The sequence below is a fragment of the Oncorhynchus mykiss genome, chromosome 4, assembly GCF_057628025.1.
Source record: "Oncorhynchus mykiss isolate SJ-2025 chromosome 4, ASM5762802v1, whole genome shotgun sequence".
NCBI lineage: Eukaryota > Metazoa > Chordata > Actinopteri > Salmoniformes > Salmonidae > Oncorhynchus > Oncorhynchus mykiss.
In genome coordinates, this window is record NC_143025.1 from 47319959 (window position 1) to 47342156 (window position 22198).

At 42.0% G+C, this 22198-nt stretch overlaps 1 protein-coding gene across 6 annotated transcripts in view; it reads right to left on the reverse strand.

Moving 5' to 3' along the window:
• Nucleotides 1–22198, reverse strand: part of LOC110521921 (protein cramped-like) — a 49023-nt gene that overhangs the window by 19789 nt on the left and 7036 nt on the right. For 4 of the 6 annotated variants that reach the window (XR_016495305.1, XM_090232203.1, XM_021599891.3 and 1 more), the window contains exons 3-9: nt 20370–20575; nt 14755–14908; nt 8000–8083; nt 7627–7675; nt 5610–5695; nt 5235–5358; nt 36–117 (exon numbers count right to left, since the gene is read on the reverse strand). Coding sequence is in view for 5 of the 6 variants with exons in the window: in XM_090232203.1 (XP_090088329.1) it covers nt 36–117; nt 5235–5358; nt 5610–5695; nt 7627–7675; nt 8000–8083; nt 14755–14908; nt 20370–20575 (785 nt within the window). In the remaining variant the exon portion in view is untranslated. The remainder of the gene's footprint in view (nt 1–35; nt 118–5234; nt 5359–5609; nt 5696–7626; nt 7676–7999; nt 8084–14754; nt 14909–20369; nt 20576–22198) is intronic. The other 2 variants (XM_090232204.1, XM_090232205.1) reach the window with 1 other exon arrangement.

The window sequence follows — 22198 nt, forward strand, 5'->3', positions numbered from 1 at the left end:
GGGAATGATATGACTGCTATGATGTGGAAGGATACGATGAACTGATCCTGGACGTCCCACTTCTGTTTCAGGAACTCGATCAGGCTGGACACCTTCCTATGCAGCTCCACCACCATCCTACATCACCCCACAGAAGAATGGACAATGTTAGAAAATATTTACATTTCTCAGCAAAGACAGCTCTTGTCGACAACAGAGCTCAAACACTGACAGGGGCATGTTCAACAGGATACAACCTAGCAAAACCCATCTTTAAACCAAAATATGATAATGACAATACATTTCATGTAATGGCCATTATGTATTTGGATACAAACAGTCAGGGTTGTGTGTCCCAGAAGCATAAAGATTGCAAAGCCCATCTTACGTTCAAACACACCTAATGTTCTATTATAAAAATAAATAAAAAATGTAATCTATTATTTATTCAAGGAAACCCCATTGAGACCAGGCTCATTCTCAGGGTGCCCTGATCACAGTAATACAGCAATCAATACAATGAAAAATAAAAATACAACACAAAATTTGGGAAGAACAGTTACAATTAGCGCTGTTACGATGACCGTATTACCTCCACACCGGCGGTCACAAGTCACGACCGCAGTCAAATTCCACGTGACCGTTTAGTCACAGTAATTAGGCTTCTCCAAGCTCTGATGCGGCATTAGTAACCTACCAAACTTGCTAACTGCCTGGTATTCAGCACTCCATTGTCCCTCTAATCACTCTGACATTGCAACATTTTATAGAACATTTTATCAAAAACACTTCATGAGACCACGCTCTTGTTAAGCAATATTTCTATTGGCTATGCAATTGCATGAGATAGTTGATATCCTCTTTTTAATAGAGGCTACTTTCAATAGGCTAGGCCTACTCTATTTATTTATGCATTTTCTTAATATTAAGCATATTGCTTCTCTGCACAACAGGAGTATAGCATACCTTCATGGCATGAAAATGAACCACGGGAAAAGTGTCCTCCATTCACTATTTAAGTGCATAGATTACCTGTATTTTTTCAACCTGCCCCTGTTGAGACAGGTGCATAATAGTCCATTTTAAATCGATATTGACACATGATTTAGTATATATGTAAAGACAATATTAAATTAAGAATAGTCTGATGGGTGACAATATTAGCCTATCACTTGTGAATGATGCCCAGCTTGTGTGCAGTAAGGCAAGAAACAGCACGTGGTTGTATTAGTTTGGTGTCTATCGCATCCCACAACTATCCCAGGCAATGTTTTAAATATTTATTTAAAATGCACAGAATAGGTCAACTTCTGTACTATGGGGGTTAGTAGATTGACATAGGCTAGTGCTTTTGCTGTTCGTTAGGCCTACTCATCTTGTTTGCTGACGAAAAGTAAATGTGGACCCGATCACGTGGCTACTAAGAATTAGGTGCTTCGGAGCACGCAGCCAGGAGAAGGAAATTATTATTATTATTTTCAGGGTGAATGGGGGGGGGGCATTACGGCGACACAAAGGGGATGCAGCCGGGAATGTTGAGGCCTGGAGAGAATATTATCAAGTCCTTGTCAAATTGTGAATGAGACTGTTGGAGTGTGCAGCCTGCGCAAAAAAAAACAAAGCAGAGCTCATGCCTTCCATGGTATTTTTTCTCAAATCATTAGAGTTGCATCATGCAGCCTTAGAATGTATTAAAAATCTAAACATATAGCCCAATGTTTGTATCACAATTAAAGTTCCAGAAATAACTCTAAATTAAGCATATAAAAGAGTCTTTGTTAACAGCTCAACACAATAGCTGCATATACACACACTCCCTCATATCGTTGAGAAAATATCCTTTCTATTTTATTCAGCTATGTTAAATTGACTCTTCATTACTATAAAATAATGCCATGATTTCAAAGCAAATCTTGTCAGCTAAATAAACTAAATGTAGCCCACAGCCATATATGGCATAGTCAGACCAGAGCCTAACATAAGGACAACGCAGAGTATTCTACGCAGTGTTATTCTGTTCTTCTGAAATAGGACTACATTTTCTTCATATGTTTCTTTAGACTCATCTAAATTAAACGATTTATTGTGATGTGTAGGCTATATTAAATTGATTTATTAGACTTTTTAAAATGTGGGATGTTCCAAATGTCTGCATCAGTGGCTTGTAGGCTGTGTGTGGAAGCCAGGAGATGCTAAATGGGTTTATGTTAATTATCGGTCAATTACCATGAGATCTGCAGTTATATGCGTGACAATAACCAGCTGATAAAATTAAGACCACCACAACCCAAGTTACATTCCTCAGCTACAAGGCCCTCAAATCAACATTTTAAATTGCCTGAGCGCACCAGAACATCCAATTGTGATGTGTTTTGTAAATTGTTCCAGCAGTGAGGTGCATTCAAACTAAAAGCAGATTTACTTAATTAGAGATGGAGACCCAGAGAACTTCAACATTTAACCAACCCTGTGAACGGGTTTGGTAACGCATGTTTTCTACTTCAACAACAAATTAAGGTAAGTCTTGTCTTGTGTAGTAGAGCTTGGTAAACAAAAAGGGAATAGTGAAGTGATCTACGGGAAATTAATGAAAATCAGCCAACCTTTTGATACAGGATGCAGTGATGAGTATTAAAAATGTCACCTGTGATAAAGCGAAGGACGCCATGTTACGACTGCATCCAAAGGATTAAGAATAGTGGCTGCTACATTCTTCTAAATGGTGTCACCAGAGTCAAGAACTGGCAGGAAAGTTGACTGTACAATCTGCTTCTTGCGGTTTAGGGAGAGGCAAGATCTACAGTACTTCAAAAGAATTATCCGACTTTAAATCTTAGCTTTTTAACTAGCTCATCAGTATGTTTTTTTAAACATTTGTCAAGACTGGAAAAACAGCTTCTATCTCAAGGCCATCAGACTGCTAAACAACGATCACTAACTGCGATCACTAAAGTGACCCAATCACTGGCCACTAATAAATGGATCACTAGTCACTTTAAACAATGCCACTTTAATAATGTTTACATATCTTACATTACTCATGGCCATCACTCATCCATATACAGTGGGGAGAACAAGTATTTGATAACCTGAAATCAGTAGTGTTTCCTCTTTACAAAAGCATGTAGGTCTATAATTTATCATAGGTACACTTCAACTGTGAGAGACGGAATCTAAAACAAAAATCCAGAAAATCACATTGTATGATTTTTAAGTAATTAATTTGCATTTTATTGCATGACATAAGAATTTGATACATCAGAAAAGCAGAACTTAATATTTGGTCCAGAAACCTTTGTTTGCAATTACAGAGATCATACATTTCCTGTGGTTCTTGACCAGGTTTCCACACACTGCAGCAGGGATTTTGGCCCCCTCCTCCATACAGACCTTCTCCAGATCCTTCAGGTTTCGGGGCTGTCGCTGGGCAATACGGACTTTCAGCTCCCTCCAAAGATTTTCTATTGGGTTCAGGTCTGGAGAATGGCTAGGCCACTCCAGAACCTTGAGATGCTTCTTACGGAGCCACTCCTTAGTTGCCCTGGCTGTGTGTTTCGGGTCGTTGTCATGCTGGAAGACCCAGCCACTACCCATCTTCAATGCTCTTACTGAGGGAAGGAGGTTGTTGGCCAAGATCTCGCGATACATGGCTCCATCCATCCTCCGCTCAATACGGTGCAGTCGTCCTGTCCCCTTTACAGAAAAGCATCCCCAAAGAATGATGTTTCCACCTCCATGCTTCACTGTTGGGATGTTGTTCTTGGGGTTGTACTCATCCTTCTTCTTCCTCCAAACACGCAAGTGGAGTTTAGACCAAAAAGCTCTATTTTTGTCTCATCAGGCCACATGACCTCCTCCCATTCCTCCTCTGGATCATCCAGATGGTCATTGGCAAACTTCAGACTGGCCTGGACATGCGCTGGCTTGAGTGCGCTACAGGATTTTAATCCATGACGGCGTAGTGTGTTACTAATGGTTTTCTTTGAGACTGTGGTCCCAGCTCTCTTCAGGTCATTGACCAGGTCCTGCCGTGTAGTTCTGGGCTGATCCCTCACCTTCCTCATGATCATTGATGCCCCACGAGGTGAGATCTTGCATGGAGCCCCAGACCGAGGGTGATTGACCGTCATCTTGAACTTCTTCCATTTTCTAATAATTGCTCCAACAGTTGTTGCCTTCTCACCAAGCTGCTTGCCTATTGTCCTGTAGCCCATCCCAGTCTTGTGCAGGTCTACACTTTTATCCCTGATGTCCTTACACAGCTCTCTGGTCTTGGCCATTGTGGAGAGGTTGGAGTCGGTTTGATTGAGTGTGTGGATAAAATACAAATTAATTACTTAAAAATCATACAAATGTGATTTTCTGGATTTTTGTTTTAGATTCCATCTCACAGTTGAAGTGTACCTATGAGAAATTACAGACCTCTACATGCTTTGTAAGTAGGAAAACCTGCAAAAATCGGCAGTGTATCAAATATTTGTTCTCCCTACTGTATTTACATGTACATATTCTCATTCACCCCTTTAAATATGTGTGTATTAGGTAGTTCTTGGGAAATTGTTAGATTACTTGTTAGCTATTACTGCGCTGCCGGAACTAAAAGCACAAGCATTTCGCTAAACTCGCATTAACATCTGCTAACCATGTGTTTGTGACCAAGAAACTTTTACTTGAATCCAAATGCCCAGAATGAATAAATATGTAGTCCATCTGAAAGATTTTTGCGAGAATTCAAGAACATGCATTTAGCCTTGCCCACATTACATAGAGGTTTTAAACCAACCAGTGCTTGTTGTAAGGCAACAAAGTCAGATTGCAGCGCAACACCTCGTCTACAGTTGGGGCAATGGAATGCATAACAGTATTGTCTGCATACAGATTAATATTACAAGTTTTTTTGTGTGTGTGTGAATTTTACCCCTTTTTCTCCCCAATTTCGTGGTATCCAATTGTTTAGTAGCTAGTATCTTGTCTCATCGCTACAACTCCTGTACGGGCCCGGGAGAGACGAAGGTCATGCATCCTCCGATACACAATCCAATAGTGTAGAGAACAGATCCCAATACTGACCCTGCTGTACACCTTTCGTAATATCCAGGAAGCTAGACTAAACACCATCCGAAAACAGTGTCCTGTCTGACATAATGCTAAAACCCCTTGCAAGAAGCCAGATCCTACCTTTGAATGAGAATGTGATTGTCAACAATGTCGAAGGCATTGGAAAGGACATGGGTCTTTAGTCAGTTGACACTGACCTGAGGCGAGGATTATGGGCCAGACTCTGTACACGGGCCCAGGAGTGGTTGCTACGTGGCTGCAGCTCCACGGCAACCTTCAGAGGTAGACGCACAGGCTTCTGGTCCTCTTCATCACTCACTCCTAGAGAGAGTGAGTGAGCGAGATAGAAAGGGAGGTAGTTAAAGGAAAGGAGGATAAGATTTGTTCTCTCCGGTCCCGAGATGATCAGCATCATAATCACCACTTACTCTCCCTTACTCATACCGCCCCTTTCCTGAGTACTACCATGGAAATCCATCCCCTCCTGCATGACTCCGCAACATCCCCATTCATACCCTTCTTCCCGCTGTGTGAGTGTCTGTAACTGTGTGTCCGTTTGTGTGTACACTCACCATCTGGGTCACACAGCCTCTTGAGCGCACGGCACATGGGAGCTTTGATGCGCAGATTCCTGCCTTTAGAACGCACTGTGGTCGCCCTGGGAGAATTCAGCAGAACCATGAGAGAACCGCAAAACACACAAACTACACCCAAATAACAATTGCACAACTATCTACACTGGACAAAAATATTTAAAAAAGTCCAAATGTAAAGTGTTGATCCCATGTTTCAAGAGCTGAAATACATTTTAAAAATCCTGAAATGTTCCATTTGCACAAAGAGCTTATTTTAATAAAAATTTTGACTATGGAATATCAAGAAGCTGATTAAACAAGTGCACCTTGTGCTGGGGACAATAAAAGTCTCAAGTTGAGAGGGAGCGTGCAATTGTCATGCTGACTGCAGGTATGTCCACCAGAGCAGTTGCCAGAAACGTTAATGTTCATTTCTTTACCATAAGCTGCCCACCCACTGGGGAGCCAGGCCCAGCCAATCAGAATAAGTTTCTTTCCACAAAATGGCTTTATTACAGACAGAAATACTACTCAGATTCATCAGCTGCCCGGTTGGCTGGTCTCAGACAATCACGCAAATGGAGAATGTGGAGGCTCTGGTCTGTCCTGATTACATGTAGTCTGCGGTTGTGAGGCCAGTTAGATGTACTGCAAATTCTCTAAAACAAAGTTGGAGGCAGCTTGTGGTAGAGAAATGAACATTCAATTCTCTGCTAACTGCTCTGTTGGACATTCCTGCTGTCAGCATGCCAATAGTAAGCTCCCTATACTTGAGACATCTGTGGCATTGTGTTGTGTGACAAATCTGCACATTTTAAAGTGGCCTTTTATTGACCCCAGAACAAGGTGCACCTGTGCAATGATCATGCCATTTAATGAGCTTCTAGATATGCCAAACCTTATTTCAGCTCATGAAAGATGGGACCAACACATTACATGTTGCGCTTATATTTTTGTTCAGTATATAACCACACTCCAGCCAGTTTATTAGGTACACCTCCCTGTTCATGAAAATGGCTCACTCCTTCAGACAGTGAGTCACGTGGCCATGGCTTGCAATATAAAGCAGGCAGACATCGAGGCATTCAGTTACTGTTTGATTGAACATTAGAATGGGCAAAGCGAGTCACATAAGCGACTTGGAGCGTGGTATGATCATCTGTGCCAGGCTTGCCGGATCCAGTAACTCAGAAACGGCAGCCCTCATGGGATTTTCATGCACGACAGTTTAGGGTTTCCCCGAGAATGGTGCGAAAAAAAGAAAGAAAAAAAAACATTGGCAGTGGCAGTCCTGTTGGCAAAAACAGCTTGTTGAGAGAGGTCAAAGGAGAATGGCAAGCTAACAGGCTGGCCACAGACAAATAAATCGTGCAAGCTAACAGGCCACAGGGCCACAGACAAATAACGGCGCAATACAACAGTGGTGTGCAGAACGGCATCTCGGAACACACAACTCATCGATCCTTGTCCCGGATGGGCTATTGCAGCAGTTGACCACATCTGGGTTCCACTCAAATCAGCTAAAAACAAGAAGCAGCTCCTGTGGGCACTTGATCACCAACACTGGACAATTGAAGAGTGGAAAAACGACGAATCCCGATTCTTGTTGCGTCATGCTGATGGCACAGTAAGGAATGGGCGTAAGCAGCATGAGTCCATGGACACATCCTGCCTGGTGTCAACGATACAGGTTGGTGGTGGCAACGTACTGCCTTCCAATTTGCAGCAACTGCATGATGCCATCGCGTCAGCATGGACCAACATCCCTGTAGAACGTTTCTGACTTGGAGAATCCATGCCCCGAAGAATTTAGGCTGTTCTAGAGGCAAAAGGGGGTACAGACCAGGAACTAAATTGGTGTACATAATAAACTGGTGTATATAACGGTTATTTCAAATGTATAAACTATTTTTATACAAATCAACCACGTATAACCCTAAAGTCTTGGGGAAAAATAGGTATATTTCAAAAAGCTGTGGTTACATTGGTATCATTTTTTTAGTCTCAGTCTTACCCCTGTTGGATGAGCTCGTTAAGCTTGGCCACGTTCTTATCGTCCATCACTATGAACAACAACAGAGTTAGAAAAGCTGTGTGCGTACCTCCTTGCTCTTGCTTTGTGAAGACAGACATTAACATAACATCTGTAATGACCTCCAACAGAGGTAGAAAAGCCAGCCATCTTTGGACACAAGACCAACACAGACATTAATAACATAACATCCTTCATGACCTGTGCGACACTTAACTATCCCTCATGACCCCGGCCTGGCGCAACACTTAAATCAGCTCCCATGCGGCCAACCAGCCCCAGCAGCATAAACAGAGCCAGACTGAGGTGTGTCAAACACACCGCGCCCCCCCCACACAGACCCCACTTGACTTACATCCTCCAACCTTCTTCCTTAGCTCAGCGTAGCAGAGGAGACCATACAGCTCCTGAGAGGACTTCTTCAGCACACGGGAGTACACTGTGGGACAGGAGGAAATGGGCATGTTATGGGATAAAAACAAAAACTACAGCACACCAGTGATCTTGGGTGCCCCACAAACCTAAAATGGGTCACACACTGATGGTAAGATTGAAAGACAGTTTAACTCTTGCACATTTAATGAGTCACTTATGAGTGTGTGTGTGTGTGAAACATAATAGGATTCAAAAGAAGAAATTAATGCAGATTGCAGGCAGTTTCACTTGCGAATGCCAACTGGTCTTCATAAAAAGCAGATTGCTTGTAAAGTTTCAAACGGATTTTGAAGGTCAATGTTTTTGTCAACAAACTGAAACAAAAAGAGACTAAACAAGCGTATGAGCCAAGATGGCGTAGCAGTCAGACGTCTTTGTCCTGTCCCTTGTATATATCGTTTTACATCTTTTTCTTCGCATTTCTTTTAAAATATTTTGCTAAACCTCAAGTTCTAAATACTCTCCTGCAACCCGCCTCACCCAATGTGGCGTGGATCTGCTTTTTTTCCCTAAAGTATTTATATTTACTTCAGATCTGGAATCCCTCAACTGAAGCAAGCCAGCTAACTACCAGCTATCAGTCAGCAAACCATTGCCAGCGGTCATCAGCTAACCTTCAGCTCGGAAAGCTCTCGCCAGTTTGAACAACGTGACTAACCAGAGCCTAACGAGCCAGGGCTCCTGTGCTACCACTGAAGCATACTCCTGAGATACAATATCCGGACCCCTTCTACAGCCGGTACGGGGCACGGAACCCCGCAGATCCCCTACGACTGGAATACCGATAATCTGCCCGAGGACTCCAACAGGCTGAAGGACCATTCTGCTAACCAGCTAGCTACCTAGAGCTACTTGGAACCCTACTAATTCCACGACTGGTCTATCGACATCATCATACGAAGAGGCAAAAACAGACTTACCCCCATCGCGACGTCCCCCAAAGGCTAACTTGCTAGCACCTGCTTGCTTGCTAACCCAGTCTGCTAATTGCTAACTTGCCGGCCCCGGCCTACAAACTGCTAGCTTGCCTGCCCGGTTTGTAACTGCTAGCCCCTGCTAACTGCTTGCTTGCTAACCCGGCCTGCTAACTGCTAGCTTGCCCCGGTCTACTAACTGCTAGCTTGTTTAGCCCCGGCCTGCTAACTGTTAGCTTGTTAGCATGCTAACTGTCTGAATCGCCGTGTCCCCAGCCAGCCCAACCACTCACTGGACCCATATGTTCACTTGGCTATGCATGCCTCTCTCTAATATCAATATGCCTTGTCCATTACTGTCCTGGTTAGTGATTACTGTCTTATTTCACTGTAGAGCCTCTAGCCCTGCTCAATATGCCTTAACCAACCATTTGTTCCACCTCCTACATATGCGATGACATCACCTGTTTTAAACATCTCTAGAGACTAGATCTCTCTCTTCATTACTCAATGCCTAGGTTTACCTCCAATGTACTCACATCCTACCTTACCTTTGTCTGGCCGGGGTATCCTGGAATGACATTGACCTCATCCCGTCAGTAGATGATGCCTGGCTATTCTTTAAAATTGCCTTCCTCACCATCTTAAATAAGCATGCCCCTCTCAAAAAATGTAGAACTAGGAATATATATATAGTCCTTGGTTCACTCCAGACCTGTCTGCCCTTGACCAGCACAAAAACATCTTGTGGCGTTCTGCATTAGCATTGAATAGCCCGTGATATGCAACTTTTCAGGGAAGTTAGGAACAAATATACACAGGCAGTTAGAAAAGCTAAGGCAAGCTTTTTCAAACAGAAATTTGAATCCTGTAGTACTAACTTAAAAAAGTTCTGGGACACTGTAAAGTCCATGGAGAATAAGAGCAACTCCTCCCAGCTGCCCACTGCTCCGAGGCTAGGAAACACTGTCACCACTGATAAATCCACCACCCTCCACAGCAACCCGCCAAAGCCCCCACCATTTCTCCTTTACCCAAATCCAGATAGCTGATGTTCTGAAAGACCTGCCAAATCTGAACCCCTACAAATCAGCCGGGCTAGACAATCTGGACCCTCTCTTTCTAAAATGATATGCTGAAATTGTTGCAACCCCTATTACTAGCCTGTTCAACCTCTTTCGTATCGTCTGAGATTCCCAAAGATTGGAAAGCTGCCGCGGTCACCCCCTCTTCAAAGGGGGTGACACTTTAGACCCAAACTGCTACAGACCTATGTCTATCCTACCCTGTCATTCTAAAGTCTTCGAAAGCCAAGTTAACTTTTTCTGGCTGGGGGGCAGTATTGAGTAGCTTGGATGAATAAGGTGCCTAAAGTAAACGGCCTGCTCCTCAGTCTCAGTTTCTAATATATGCATTTTATTTGATTCTGTACTTAGTTTGAAATGTTTCTTCGAACCGGTAATATCACTTTTTGTTTTTGTCCAATATAACGCTGACCAGAATTAGCGTTTGGATATTAATACCAAACGCGCTAACAAAATAAGGTATTTGGACATAAAGGATATTATCGAACAAAACAAACATTTATTGTGGACATGGGATTCCTGGAGTGCTTTCTGATGTAGATATTTAAAGGTAAGGGAATATTTATCATGTAATTTCTTGTTTATGTTGATGCCATCTTTGCGGCTGTGGTGTTTTTACTTCTGAGCGCCGTCTCAGATTATTGCATGCGTTTCTTTTTCCGTAAAGTTTTTTTGAAATCTGACTCAGCGGTTGCATTAAGGAAAGGTATATCTATAATTCCATGTGTATAACTTGTATTATCATCTACATTTATGATGAGTATTTCTGTTGAATGATGTGGCTATGCAAAATCACTGGATGTTTCTGGAACTAGTAAATCTAATACGCCAATGTAAACTCAGATTTAACATGAAGTCCTATGAGTGTCATCTGATGAAGGTTAGTCTGACTCACTCTCTGACTCACTCTCTGACTCACTCTCTGACTCACTCTGACTCACTCTGACTCACTCTGACTCACCTGTGTATTTTAGTGAGTTGTTGGTGACCTAACATAATCGTTTGTGGCGCTTTCCCCGTAGATCCTATTTGAAGTCGGACACTGTGGTGGGATTAACAACAAGACTACCTTGATAACGATATAAGATACATGCATGTTTGAGGAATTTTAATTATGAGATTTCTGTTCTTTTGAATATGTCGCCCTGTACTAGAGGTCGACCGGTTAATCGGAATGGCCGATTAATTAGGGCCGATTTCAAGTTTTTCATAACAATCGGAAATCTATTTTTGGAGCGCCGATTTTGCCGATTTATTATTATTTATTTTTTTTACATCTTTATTTAACTAGACAAGTCAGTTAAGAACAGATTCTTATTTTCAATGACGGCCTAGGAATGAGGCAGAACGACAGATTTTTACCTTGTCAGCTCGGGGGACCCATTCTTGCAACCTTACAGTTAACTAGTCAAACGCTTTAACCACCTGCCTCACGAGGAGCCTGCCTGTAACGCAAAAGCAGTAAGCCAAAGTAAATTGCTAGCTAGCATTAAACTTATCTTATAAAAAACAATCAACGACTGTCGTTGCTCCAGTGTGTACTTAACCATTAACATAAATGCCTTTCTTAAAATCAATACACAAGTATATATTTTTAAACCTGCCTATTTAGCTAAAATAAATCCAGGTTAGCAGGCAATATTATCCAGGTGAAATTGTGTCAGGGTATATGCAACAGTTTGGGCCGCCTGGCTCTTTGCGAAATAATTAGCCAGAATTTTACGTAATTATGACAAAACATTGAAGGATGTGCAATGTAACAGGAATATTTAGACTCATGGATGACACCCGTTAGATAAAATACGGAACGGAATAAACGTTTTGTTTTCGAGGTGATAGTTTCCGGATTTGACCTAAGGCTCGTATTTTTGTGTGTTTATTAGTTAAGTCTATGATTTGATTTTTGATAGAGCAGTCTGACTGAGGGGTGGTAGGCAGCAGTAGGCTCGTAATAGTCAAAATTATATGGTTTAGAGAGATAGTCAACGCGTTATAATTCCTGTAATAACTTGCGGCTGAACTTGAAAGGGGTTCCTTCGTTATTTTACCATTCATGTCTTCCATAGAGAATGTCTTGATCTACTTCAGATAAGGTCTGTGTTTCGTGCAGGCTTAAACCGCCCGTGTAAATCTCACTAGGATAAGGTAACGTTTGTCAACATATTCACTCTACAAAAAAAGATCTTCACTAATATTTAGCCAATATTGATCAGAGTTACCTTGTCCTATGGATATCTACACAGTTATAAAATTGGCACGGTGGTGTAAGCCTACACGAAACAGACCTTATTTTAAGTGAATCTAAAAATATCCTATGTAATAAATGAATGAAGGAACCGCTTTTCAGATTTTGCTAGGTGTCATGGGAATTATGACTCGCACTTTGGTCGTCAATTCTTACCATCTCCATTATTATTAAAATAGGATTTCCTGCATATAGAAATTACAGTTTTTGTTTTCAACATTCATCACAGGTAACTTAAACTCTATTTTTATTCAAACAGTTGAGAGTATTTGTCTCCTAAGCAGACTCTCCAGTATCATTGTCACTTCAGAGCTGTGTGTGTTTTACAGATGGCAGAGAATAGCAGAGCACCAGTGTGGGACTATTACATGGAATTGGCACCAGGGAAAGCAAGGTGTCTTATTTGTGATAAAGATGTCAGCAACGGCTAAATAACAAAATACCACCAACCTGTGGAATCACCTTAAGAACACCCATCCAAAAGCCCATATGTATTATATTAAGTTAAAATAAAAGTGTTCATTCAGTAATGTTGCAATTTTCATTATTACAAAAATGTGTGCATATACACACACACACACACACTTAAAAAAATAAATTATAAATAAATAAATGGCCAATTAAATCGGTATCGGCCCTTTTTTTTGTCCTCCAATAATCGGTATCGGCGTTGAAAAATCATAATCGGTCGACCTCTACCCTGTACAACAACTGGTTGTTGTTATATTGCTCCCGGTAACGGGATCTCAGCTATAAGAAGTTAAACAGATTACTGACCATTTAGAATCCCACCATACCTTCTCCGCTATGCAATCTGGTTTCAGAGCTGGTCATGGGTGCACCTCAGCCACGCTCAAGGTTCTAAACGACATCATAACCGCCATTGATAAGAGACATTACTGTGCGGCTATATTCATCGACCTGGCCAAAGCTTTCGACTCTGTCAATCACAACATTCTTATTGGCAGACTCGACAGCCTTGGTTTCTCAAATGATTGCCGCCTGGTTTACAACTACTTCTCTGATAGAGTTCAGTGTGTCAAATCGGAGGGCCTGTTGCCCAGACCTCTGGCAGTCTCCATGGGTGTGCCACAGGGTTCAATTCTCGGGCAGACTATTTTCTGTATACATCAATGATGTCGCTCTTGCTGCTTGTGACTCTCTGATCCACCTCTACCTCAGACGACACTGACGATTCTGTATACTTCTGGCCCCTCCTTGGACACTGCGTTAACTAACCTCCAGACGAGCTTCAATGCCATACAACTCTCCTTCCGTGGCCTCCAACTGCTCTTAAAAGCAAGTAAAACTAAATGCATATTCAATCGATCACTGCCTGCACCTGCTCGCCCATCCAGCATCACTACTCTGGACAGCTCTGACTTAGAATATGTGGACAACTACAAATACCTGGGTGTCTGGTTAGACTGTAAACTCTCCTTCCAGACTGACATTAAGCATCTCCAATCCAAAATTAAATCTAGAATAGGCTTCCTATATCGCAACAAAGCATCCTTCACTCATGCTGCCATACATATCCTCGTAAAACTGACCATCCTACCGATCCACAACTTCAGTGATGTCCTCTATAAAATAGCCTCCAACACTCTACTTAAGAAACTGGATGCAGTCTAGCACAGTGCCATCTGTTTTGTCACCAAAGCCCCATACACTACCCACCATTGCGAACTGTACGCTCTCGTTGGTTGGCCCTCACTTCATACTTGTCGCCAAGTTTCTGCTAGGTAAAGCCCCGCCTTATCTCAGCTCACTGGTAACCATAACGGCACCCACTCGTAGCACGCACTCCAGCAGGTATATCTCACTGGTCACCCCCAAAGCCAATTCCTCCTTTGGTCGTCTTTACTTCCAGTTCTCTGCTGCCCATGACTGGAACGAATTGCAAAAATCTCTGAAGCTGGAGACTCACATCTCCCTCACTAGCTTTAAGCACCAGCTGTCAGAGCAGCTCACAGATCACTGCACATAGATGGGCTATCTACCTACCTCATCCCCATACTGGTATTTATTTATTTTGCTCCTTTGCACCCCAGTATCTCTACTTGCACAATCATCTTCTGCCCATCTACCATTCCAGTGTTTAATTGCTAGATTGTAATTACTTTGCCACCATGGCCTATTTATTTCCTTAACTTACCTAATTTGCACTCACTGTATATAGACTTTTATTTTGTTCTACTGTATTATTGACTGTAAGTTTTGTTTATTCCATGTGTAACTCTGTGTTGTTGTAGTATGTGTCGAATTGCTACGCTTTATCTTGGCCAGGTCGCAGTTGCAAATGAGAACTTGTTCTCAACTAGCCTACCTGGTTAAATAAAAAATGTAAATTAACAAGCAAGAGGTGAGTGGAGATTTCTATTTGAGAAATAACGAGAGAAGAGAGCAAGACAGAGATAAGCTAGCTTACCATTGGCGAAGTCGATGTGCTTGGATATCTTGTGCCAGGTGCGGTAGTAGAAGTGTCGGACTTGCTCTTTGTTCTTCACCATGCTGGCTGGCTTCCCCTTCTTCTTATGCTTCAACGCTATGTTTGTCTGGATCGCCTCAAAGTCCTTCCCATGCTACAGAGAGCGAGACACACCACTAGAGATATCGAAGTTGTTGGAGTAGAGGGCACACAATTGCTAATAAGTGTTATTGCAACGACTGGAAGTCTATGGGTATCCGAATTTACTTGTGAAACTACCTCCAACTTCCTTAATACTGGACACAGACATACAAATTATCCACAAGTTCATCTGACTCTGGGGAAGTAGATAAAGGGCCGCGTTGCCAAAATCCCGAAGTATCCCTTTAAGTAACCGCATCATATTCTAACTTTTTGTAAACTAATGTTGATCACTTACCCAGCACTTTAGACAAAAACTTAGGGGTATGACATCTTGGTCTACTACTCTATTTAAATCTGGAATCAGAACAGAATTATTTACTACCAAACAAGAGGTAATGCTGTTTTAGTAACCGCATTACCTAAATGAGCTAACTTCCCACTGTTGAATTAACTCTTCAGACCTCAATAGAATTCTAGAATGCTTGCATAGATAACTGAGAATTTTCTAGATAAAGCTAATTCTCACATTTCAAACCGTTTTAAAGAGCACAACCTCCTCTTTAATATGACACCACAGCAAAGTCAATGGGAATAAGACTCACCTTATCTTCCATTGTGTAAACACCCAATACATAAAAAAAGCCTAGAGTATTTAAATTGTAGTAAATTTGACTAAATTACACACAAAATGAACAAAGTATATTATAATATATTATACTTATAAATATTTACATATAAATTATCCAAAAACGTGACTAGAGGATAATATTCTGAAAGCATTTCAAAACCCACACGAAGTAGGCAATTTGATTGACAACGGTTCTTACTTCTGTAACAATGTAAAAATGCAAACAACTATTCGGAGACCATTCTCTCAATAAGACTTAGTACATACCAGGCCAGACACAAAATGTAGAAATAGCTTACTTTGACAACAATTCAGTGAATGCTACGAGTACAAGAGACAGATGAAGAGATAAGATAATTGTTCAGAGAAAAGATGTCTGTTGTATGTGAAATTCTTATTTCACACCGTCACTTTAGTGTTCGCCTTTAGCCTACATGTCATGGAACTCCTGGAAGTGCAGCCTCATCCTGCAAAGTGGCACGAGCACGGAAAGGTGGTTTCTACACATCTCCCACTCTTTGCCCTGCATCCACTCCAGATGCACACCCTCTCCTGTGGCCTTAACTTCACCCGCTTCCAAATTAGTTACAACTCAGTCCACACGCACCAGGTACAACACTCGTAGCTCCCCTCTTCCTGCCATTGAAGCCACAATGTGATAGCAGAAGCTGCATTTTGAATGCCTTCAAGGACCAGCGCCTGCAGATTAGCATAGCAAAATATTCCCTACAAATTTCTGTCAGTTTAAGGTAGAGACATCATTTTTTTTTGCATTGGATGTCTCAATCCTACGCATCTGTGGTGAGAGAGGTGTTTTTCAGACCACGAGGCATCCCAAAAACCAGTCTTCTCACAAAATCATCTGTAGCGTCCAAAAGGTTATGCCCCCTCTATGGAAAGACAAGACTCTCACGAACACATACATTCTGCTCTAGGAAGCCCACAGGCCTCACAAGACTCATCTGAAGGTCCCCCGGTACGAGTTGAAAAAAATGATTGGAAGTACAGTACCAGTCAAAAGTTCAGACACACCTACTCATTCAAAGGTTTAGCTATTCTTTTTGTATTACTTTATTTACAATTTTCTACATTGTAGAATAATAGTGACGACATCAAAACTATGAAATAACACATATGGAATCATGTCGTAACCAAACACTGTAAAATCAAAATATATTTGACATTCTTCAAAGTAGCCACCCTTTGCCTCGATGACAGCCTTGCACTCCTGATATTCTCTCAACCAGCTTCATGAGGTAGTCACCTGGAAAGCAGCAGCTACTCTTCCTGTGGTCCGGCAAAATTAAGCCAATTATACAATTTAAAAAAATTATAGTTTTGGCAAGTTGATTAGGACATCTACTTTGTGCATGACACAAGTAATTTTTCCAACAAATGTTTACAGACAGATTATGTCACTATCACAATTCCAGTGGGTCCGAAGTTTACACACACTAAATTGACTGTGCCTTTAAACAGCTTGGAAAATTCCAGAAAATGTCACGCCTTTAGAAACTTCTGATAGGCTAATTGACATCATTGGAGTCAATTGGAGGTGTACATTTGGATGTATTTCAAGGCCTACCTTCAAACTCAGTGCCTCTGCTTGACATCATGGGAAAATAAAACAGAAAATCAGCCAAGACCTCAGGAAAACAATTGTAGACCTCCACAAGTCTGGTTCATAATTGGGAGCAATTTCCAAACGCCTTAAGGTACCACGTTCATTTGTACACACAACAGTACGCAAGAATAAACACCATGGGAACACGCAGCCATCATACCACTCAGGAAGAGACACGTTCCTTCTCCTAGAGATGAACGTACTTCGGTGCGAAATGTGCAAATCAATCCCAGAAGAACAAAGGACCTTGTAAAGATGCTGGAGGAAACGGGTATAAAATATTTTATATCCATAGTAAACTTTTCAGTTCTCACACGCAACAACTTTAGTTTAGACATTTTAATTAGAATGAGAGCTGTGTAGCCTATTCAATACAGTCAGTCAGCATCAGTGATACTTATTTTCCTGCAACTTTCTAAAACAGCACAGGAATACTTGTGTGTGCGCACGTATGTCTACACTTTGTGTAGCTGTTAGCAATGATAATCTTCTTCTGGTAGAGATGGAAAGACTTTCCCCTAAATGTTTCACAATGAAGAAAATCGCTCTACCATTTCCTGGTTGCTAAAATCAAAATAGTTTGCCTAATTTCAGTTAGTGACAAAACAAGCATGCAGTGTAGATAATCATTGGGCTCCCGAGCCGGCGCAGCAGTCTAAGGCACTGCATCTCAGTGCAAGAGTCTACAGTCTCTTGGTATGAATCCAGGCTGTATCACATCCGGCCGTGATTGGGAGTCCCATAGGGCAGCGCACAATAGGACTAGCGTCGTCCAGGTTTGGCCAGGGTAGGTCGTCATTGTAAATAAGAATATGTTCTTAAAATGACTTGCCTAGTTAAATAAAAATTGTCCTATCAAAAACTGCTATGAAATATATTCCATTCCCAGAAAGTAAAATACGCAAAAACTAAACTTAAGAATGGGAAGCATAGAAATAGCGCACAGAACAGATATCCTACTTAGACTTGCTTTCATTGAGAATTACAGCTCGATAACTCACATTTGTGAATTTTGTGAAGTCACCCAAAAAGTTACATATATTGCAGCATTAACTACAAAGTAGCCCATGCCAACCCAGAGGACGTCATGAACATCCTACTGTCGTCCTAATAGGTTGTGAAAAAATTAAGTTGTAATTTATTTAAAACCTCAACAATGCCTGTCTTCTGTACTCTATTATTAGGGTTTGTATTCAAGCGGGAGAGTGCATAAAAGTGAAGAAGTCAAAGTAGAGTTATTTCTGATGAAATGAGTTCTAACAAGCCCCACATTCCAATGTAAGGTTCAAATAAACTCAGCTAAAAAAAAAAACACAAATAAAGTCCTCACTGTCAACTGCGTTTATTTTCAGCAAGCTTAATATGTGTAAATATTTGTATGAATATAACAAGATTCAACAACTGAACAAGTACCACAGACATGTGACTAACAGAAATGGAATAATGCATCCCTGAACGGGGGGGGAGGGGGGGTCCAAATCAAAGGTAACAGTCAGTATCTGGTGTCCACGCATTAAGTACTGCAGTGCATCTCCTCCTCATGGACTGCACCAGATTTGCCAGTTCTTGCTGTGAGATATTACCCCACTCTTCTACCAAGGCACCTGCCAGCTCCCGGACATTTCTGGGGGGGGAAGAGAATGGCCCTAGACCTCACCCTCTGATCCAACAGGTCCCAGACATGCTCAATGGGATTGAGATCCAGGCTCTTCGCTGGCCATGGCAGAACACTGACATTCCTGTCTTGCAGGAAATCATGCACAGAACGAGCAGTATGGCTGGTGGCATTGTCATGCTGGAGGGTCATGTCAGGATGAGCCTGCAGGAAGGGTACCAGGAGGGAGGATGTCATCCCTGTAACGCACAGCGTTGAGATTGCCTGCAATGATGACAAGCTCAGTCCGATGATGCTGTGACACACCGCCCCAGACCAAGACGGATCCTCCACCTCCAAATCGATCCCGCTCCAGAGTACAGGCCTCGGTGTAACACAACTCAGGTGTAACACAACTCAGTGAAGAGCACATTTTGCCAGTCCTGTCTGATCCAGCGACGGTGGGTTTGTGCCCAAAGGCGACGTTGTTGTCGGTGATGTCTGGTGAGGATCTGCCTTACAACAGGCCTACAAGCCCTCAGTCCAGCCTCTCTCAGCCTATTGCGGACAGTCTGAGCACTGATGGAAGGATTGTGCATTCCTGGTGTAACTCAGGCAGTTGTAGCTATCCTGTACCTGTTCCGCAGGTGTGGTGTTCAGCTGTACCGATCCTGTGCAGGTGTTTTTACACGTGGTCTGCCACTGCCGAGGACAATCAGCTGTCCGTTCTGTCTTCCTGTAGCACTGTCTTAGGTGTCTCACAGTACAGACATGGCAATTTATTGCCCTGGCCACATCTGCAGTCCTCATGCCTCCTTGCAGCATGCCTAAGGCACATTCACACAGATGAGCAGGGACCCTAGGCATCTTTCTTTTGGTGTTTTTCAGAGTCAGTAGAAATGCCTCTAGTGTCTTAAGTTCTCGTAACTGTGACCTTAATTGCCTACCGCCTGTAAGCTGTTAGTGTGTTAACGACCGTTCCACAGGTGCATGTTCATGGTTCATTGAACAAGCATGGGAAACAGTGTTTAAACCCTTTACAATGGAGATCTGAAGTTATTTGGATTTTTACGAATTATCTGTCCTGAAAAGGGACGTATCTTTTTTTTCTGAGTTCACTTGTGGTTTGATAACAATTACCTTGTTTAGTAATGTTACCTGGCTAGTTAGATAGCCAAGGTACCATGTTATGCACATTTGGATGGCACAGGAGAGATGCTTCAAAGGTAGGATGCATATGCCTAATCAATGCAATTCTGAATCAGTTTAGTAGTATAAAGTAATCAGACCAAATATTTTACTAAATGTAACTTAAGACTATGTAGCTGCTTTGCTTCAAATAGTAAAGTAAAACGGTTTTAACTTCTTACAAAAATACTAAAGCAAGCCCCACAATATTACTTAACGTAGAGTTCCTATCTAGCTATTATTAAACACTATCTTCGAATGAGTCCAGGAAAGGCGCTAAAAATAAAATAAGTGTATTTTTATGAAGTAGCTCATAATAACAAAATGCTATTTGGAAAGAAAACATTAGCTGTATTTTTCAGACATTGTCTTCAGATGCACAGGCGCTTCCACTGCACCTATACTTATATTTCGAACTACTCAACAAGTTGACTTACCTCGTAGAGCCCTTCGAAGAAGCTGTTCTTGTCCTCTGCACTCCAGGACTCCCACTGTCTCCTGGGTCTCTTCTGGCAGCCCACTGGCTCCTCCTTGTCCCCGGGTCCTTGGCCTCGAGGGGCAGCCTTGCCTGAGGGCCCCGTAGAGCCTGACGTGGAGCCGGACTGACCAGCCGATACCTGGTGAAAAGGACCATTCTCTGAACCTGTGTGAGAGAGGGTGAGGAAAAGTATACTGAACAAAAATATAAACCGCAACAAATAAAATTTGATTTGTCACAAGCACCAAAAAAACTCAGCAAAAGATACATCCCTTTTTCACAACCTGGTCTTTCAAAGATAATTAGTAAAAATCCCGAAACTTAAGATCCCCATTGTAAAGGGTTTAAACACTGTTTCCCATGCTTGTTCAATGAACATGCACCTGTGGAACGGTCGTTAAGACTAACAGCTTACAGACGGTAGGCAATTAAGGTCACAGTTATGAAAACGTAGGACACTAGAGGCCTTTCTACTGACTCTGAAAAACAACCAAAAGAAAGATGCCCAGGGTCCCTGCGCATCTGTGTGAATATGCCTTAGGCATGCTGCAAGGAGGCATGAGGACTGCAGATGTGGCCAGGGCAATAAATTGCTATGTCCGTACTGTGAGACGCCTAAGACAGAGCTACAGGGAGACAGGACGGACAGCTGGTCGTCCTCGCAGTGGCAGACCACGTGTAACAACACCTCCGTTCAAATCAGCAAACCGCTCGCCCACATGACGCCTTACGTCTGCCCAGTACAGTTGAAACCGGGATTAATCCGTGAGGGGCACTTCTCCAGCATGCCAGTGACCATCGAAGGGAGCATTTGCCCACTGAAGTCGGTTACGACGCCGAATTGCAGTCAGGTCAAGACCCTGGTGAGGACGACGTGTACGCAAGATAAGCTTCCCTGAGATGGCTTGTGCAGAAAATATTCAGTTGTGCAAACCCACAGTTTCATCAGCTGTCCTGGTGGCATTTTATTATCCCCAGCACAAGATGCACCTGTATAATCAGCTTCTTTATAAACCACTCCTGTAAAGTGGATGGATTATCTTAGCAAAGGAGAAATGCTCAGTAACAGGGATGTAAACAACTTTGTGCACAACATTTGAGAAGATTTTTGTGCATATGGAACATGTGGGATTTTATTTCAGCTCATGTAACCAACATGTTGCTTTTATATTTTTGTTTAGTGTATGAGTGTTTTAGAGACAGTGAGTGATTGAATGTACATGCGAGAGTGAGTTGTGTGAGTGAAAGAAAGTAGGAGAATGAACAAGAGAAAAAGCAAGTTTCAACAACCTAAATATCATACCAAATGCTCACGTTGAGTAGAGGGGCAGAAGAAGCAGATGGCTGGGGGGGTTGTTTACTTTGCTTAAGTAACTTGTCCCTACTAGAGTTCGGCCGATTCTGATTTTTCAACGCCGATACCGATTGATCGGGCGATTTATTTACATATATATTTGTAATAATGACAATTACAACAATACTGAATTAACTTAACTTAATATAATACATAAATAAAAATCAATTTAGTCTCATAAATAATGAAACATTTTCAATTTAGTTTAAATTATGCAAAAACAGTGTTTGAGAAGACAGCAAAAGTGCAATATGTGCCATGTAAAAAAGCTAACGTTTAAGTTCCTTGCTCAGAACATATGAAAGCTGGTGGTTCCTTTTAGCATGAGTCTTCAATATTCCCAGTTAAGAAGTTTTAGGTTGTAGTTATTATAGGACTATTTCTCTCTACCATTTGTTTCATACACCTTTGACTATTGGATGTTCTTATCGGCA